Raw genomic sequence first — 4211 nt, 5'->3', positions numbered from 1 at the left:
CCGCGGCCGGCGCGCGCTCCCGGGAGGCGGCGGCGGCGGCGGCAGCAGCACCGGTAGCATCGGCAGCAGCCCCCGGCGGCCTCGGGCGGGGCCGGCCGGACGGACAAACGGACAGAGGGTGCCGCGGACGCGCGGCCCGCCGGGGCCGGCCATGGAGGGCGCCTCGTTTGGCGCGGGTCGCGCGGGGGCTGCCCTGGACCCCGTGAGCTTCGCGCGGCGGCCCCAGACCCTGCTGAGGGTCGCGTCCTGGGTGAGTCGCCCCGGCCTCGGGTCCCGCGGCGCACCCGCGCCCCACCGCTCCCCAGCCCCTCGCCCCCCGGCCCCTCAACCGCATCCTTGCCGGCCCCTCCCCCGCCGGCCGCAGGTTGGGGTGACGTCACCGGGCTGGGCGCGCCCACCTGCGGTGGGGGAGGGGCGGGCGGCGAGAGAGAGGGACCTTGAGAGGTCACCGCCGGTCGCCCCTTCCCACCCCCCGGCTCCCCCTGGGGTCTGACGCGCTCTCCGTGCTCCCAGTCCTCCCGACCTGGTAGCGGGCACGGGGGTGGGATTTTCGGAGGGGCTGGGCGCCGAGCCCCGGCGCGAGGAGGGGGCTACGGGAGCCGAGAGGTACGGAGCAGCGCCGCCCCCCCCCCCCGCCCGCTCGCGTCCTCCAGGCTCCTTGGAAGGGAGCCGCTCTCCCACCCCCGTCCAGGTGCGAGGTGAGGGAGGGGCGACTGTGCGTGGGAGGGCTTCCTGGAGGCGGTGTGGGAGCGCCAGGTTGGGGGCGGCCTCGGGGGCACCCCCAGGACCGGCGCCGCTGCAGCCGCACCTCCGGCCAGGGTGGAGGAGGGCGGTGGCCGCGCTGGGAGAAGGGGCGGGGTCTTCCGTGGCAGCGACCCTGGCCAGACCCAGCTCGGGCACCGGTGGGCCACTCTCGGGGGCCCGTGCCCCGGGCTCCGGCGTCCCTAGCTGGGCTGGACAGGAGCGATGAGGCTGGGACTGGAGCGGGGCTTTGCTGCGGACTCGGGCGGCCCCGCGCGGGGGTCGCTCGCAGCTGGGGGGCGGCCGGTGCCCGGGAACGGTGGTCACGCTCGGGCGGGGCCCTCCCTCAGCGGGCGGGGCTGCGTGGACGCGCCCCTCCCCGGCGCCGCAGCCCTTGAGTTCCGGATCAAGGTGACAGCTTCGGTCCGCACCGTCGGGAGTGGCCGTGGAGCGGGGGCCCCGGGAGTGCCCGCGTCTAAGGGGGTCTGCAAGGACTCCGCGAGCGGGCGCTTGCCCGGCGGCGCAGTGGCGGCGGCCGGGGAGGGCGCGGGCCCTGACGCCGCCCACTGCCCGCAGGTGTTCTCCATCGCCGTCTTCGGGCCCATCATCAACGAGGGCTACGTGAACGCGGACAGCGGCCCGGAGCTGCGCTGTGTCTTCAACGGCAACGCAGGCGCCTGCCGCTTCGGGGTGGTGCTTGGCCTCGGGGCCTTCCTCGCCTGCGCCGCCTTCCTGTTCCTGGACGCGCGCTTCCAGCAGATCAGCAGCGTCCGAGACCGCCGTCGGGCCGTGCTGCTGGACCTGGGCTTCTCAGGTGGGCGGGGCCCTCGGGGCGGGGCCGGGGCGGGGCCTCGATGGGAGGCGGGGTCGGGCCCTGGAGTACGGAGCGCCTCTCGCGGCTAGGGGCGGGGCCGGGGCGGGGCCTCGCGGAGGGGGCGCGCGCCGCGCCTGGGGGCGGGGCCGGGGCGGGGCCTCGCGGAGGGCGCAAGCGCCGCTCCGGGCGCCGGGGCGGGGCCGGGGCGGGGCCTCGAGGAGGGGGCGCGCGCCGCGCCTGGGGGCGGGGCCTGGCCGGGCGAGGCTCCTCAGGTGGGAGCGCTGCGAGCGCGCGTCGCGGGGCGCCGGTGAGGCGCGCTCGTTTCGCCGCTGACGGCCGCCGCCGCCGCCTCAGGTCTCTGGGCCTTCCTGTGGTTCGTGGGCTTCTGCTTCCTCACCAACCAGTGGCAGCGCACGGCGCCCGGGCCCGGCACGGCGCAGGCGGGGGACGCGGCGCGGGCCGCCATCGCCTTCAGCTTCTTCTCCATCCTCAGCTGGGTGAGTGCGGCCCGGGACGGCGGGCGGGCGGGCGGCCGGGCCGCCTCGGGCCGCCCCCGGCTGACCCCGCTCCCTGCTAGGTGGCGCTCACCGTGAAGGCCCTGCAGCGGTTCCGCCTGGGCACCGACATGTCGCTCTTCGCCACCGAACAGCTGGGCGCCGGGCCGGGCCAGGCCTACCCCGGCTACCCGGTGGGCAGCGGCGTGGAGGGCACCGAGACCTACCAGAGCCCGCCTTTCACCGAGACCCTGGACACCAGCCCCAAAGGCTACCAGGTGCCCGCCTACTAGGGGGCGGCAGGTGGGGCCCCGGGCTCCAAAGCCACCCCGCCCACGCAGGCTCCAAGGGCTCCGGGACACCCCTCGGGTCCTTGCTGCGCAGCCCACTGTGGGCCCTCCGCGGCCGAGAGGGAGTGGCCTCTGGGGTGCCCGGGCTGTCCCCAGGCCTGAGGTCCCGAGGCGGCGGCGGCGGCGGCACAGCCCAGGGCACGCGCGCTGCTGCCTGGAGTGGACGCCCCTCCCGGGCCGGCTCGCCAGGGGCTCGCTGCCCGCTCTGCTGCCAAGTGCAGGGGCTGCCCAGGTCCAGGGGCAGGGACAGCGCCCCTCCCAGGGCCAGGCGTGGCGGCCGCTGGCCCACCTCCCGCGTCCCCGTCATGGTGGTCTGTTGTCTGCAGCCCCCCTGCGTTTGCTCTCAGGCTGGCTTGTGCAGCCCGGCCCTGCCAGTGCTGGGACTGTGCCCCGATCTGCAGGTGTCACCCCGTCGTGCCCCCGGGCTCTCCCTCTGTAGCCCTGCCCAAGGCCCTGCCCCGGCCTGGTCCTTCCCTGAGGCCGTGCCTGGGGCCAGGCCAGGCAAGCCCCTGTGAGCGGAGATGCGCGAGGCTCCCTCTGTCCAGGGACCCCCAGGGGCGGCCGGTCCACGCTCACCTCCCTGCCTTGGCTTCCCGGACGAACCCCTCCCCCCACCCGTAGCCAACCACCCGTGCATCGCTCGAAGCTGGCTTTTCGCGTTAAGTCCGGCCCCCAGTGTGGTTGCCACGTGTCATTACGGACAGTCGAGTGACAGCCCCTGTGCACTGTAGCGTAGACCAGTTAGGTGTGGATTCACGTGACCATGTTTACAGTTTTGTACATATCCCCGCCCCCTGACAGCGTCCGTGATGGTGTACTCCCTGTGTCCGTGTTCTGACCACGACTTCTTTACAATAAAGACTGTAAATGAGTTGACCGTGCCCGGTCCTGGAAATCATTTTCACCCCAGGAAGGGCCGAGGGGTGGCGCTGAGAGGTGCCGGGGCCCAGAATTCAGGAGGGCTCAGGGAGATGGAAGCCAGGCCAACTCCCGGGGTCTGGGGGTCTCGTCCACGAGCCCCCACCACCCAGCACAGTGATCTGGGTAAAAACTGCGCCTCTCAGAACAGGCTCACAGGGCCGGCACCTGCATAGCGGGTACAGCTGCCGCCTGTAGCACCAGCGTCCCATATGGGCACTGATTCCGGTCCCGGCTGCTCCACGTCCGAGCCAGCTCCCTGCTAACGCACCTGGAAAGCAGCGGACGACGGCCCAGCTCCCTGGGTCCCTGCCACCGACGTGGGAGACCCGGATGAAGCTCCTGGCTTCCGCCTGGCCCGATCCCAAGCCTTGTGGCATGAACCAGAGGATGGAAGATTGTCTCTCTGTCTTTCTCTCTTTCTCTATAACTCTGACTTTCAAATAAGTAAATAAATCTTTTTTAAAGATATTTTATTTATTTAAGAGGCAGCGTTACAGAGAGAGAGGCGGAGAGAGAGTGGAGTCTTCCATCTGCTGGTTCACTCCCCAGATGGCTGCAATGGGTGGAGCTGCACCGATCCAGAGCCAGGAGCTTCCTCCAGGTCTCCCACATGGGTGCAGGGGCCCAAGGACTTGGCCGTCTTCTACTGCTTTCCCAGGCTGGAGCTGAAGTGGAGCAGCCGGGTCTAGAACCAGCGCCCGTATGGGATGCCAGCGCTGCAGGTGGCAGCTTTACCTGCTAAGCCACGTGCCGGCCCCGTAAATAAATCTTAAAAAAAAAAAAAAAAGGCTCCAAATGGAGTGACGCTCACCGCTTCTGCCCTTTTCTATAAGGAATGCCTTGTGGACCCAGGGTCCTCTTTGAAAGTGGGTTCCTGGGGTGTGGGCAGCG

The 4211-nt window shown here is 71.5% G+C and overlaps 1 protein-coding gene across 1 annotated transcript; it reads left to right on the top strand.

Moving 5' to 3' along the window:
* On the top strand, positions 1-3280 carry SYNGR3 (synaptogyrin 3). Its single transcript, XM_051830242.3, has 4 exons — positions 1-250; positions 1318-1555; positions 1910-2052; positions 2133-3280. The coding sequence occupies exons 1-4, from the start codon at positions 152-154 to the stop codon at positions 2340-2342; spliced, it is 690 nt and encodes a 229-aa protein (XP_051686202.1). The 5' UTR covers positions 1-151; the 3' UTR covers positions 2343-3280.
* The last annotated feature ends 931 nt before the right edge of the window (positions 3281-4211 follow it).

This window comes from Oryctolagus cuniculus, chromosome 19 (assembly GCF_051225735.1).
Source record: "Oryctolagus cuniculus isolate XC-2025 breed Fujian yellow rabbit chromosome 19, ASM5122573v1, whole genome shotgun sequence".
NCBI lineage: Eukaryota > Metazoa > Chordata > Mammalia > Lagomorpha > Leporidae > Oryctolagus > Oryctolagus cuniculus.
This window is presented reverse-complemented; position numbering and strand designations above follow the sequence as displayed.

Excerpts from the sequence above, each read along its gene's own strand:
- SYNGR3 (XM_051830242.3), top strand. The coding sequence starts at position 152 with ATGGAGGGCGCCTCGTTTGGCGCGGGTCGCGCGGGGGCTGCCCTGGAC. Across the intron at positions 251-1,317 it reads TGCTGAGGGTCGCGTCCTGG|GTGTTCTCCATCGCCGTCTT; the intron begins GTGAGTCGCCCC and ends CACTGCCCGCAG. Across the intron at positions 2,053-2,132 it reads TCTTCTCCATCCTCAGCTGG|GTGGCGCTCACCGTGAAGGC; the intron begins GTGAGTGCGGCC and ends GCTCCCTGCTAG.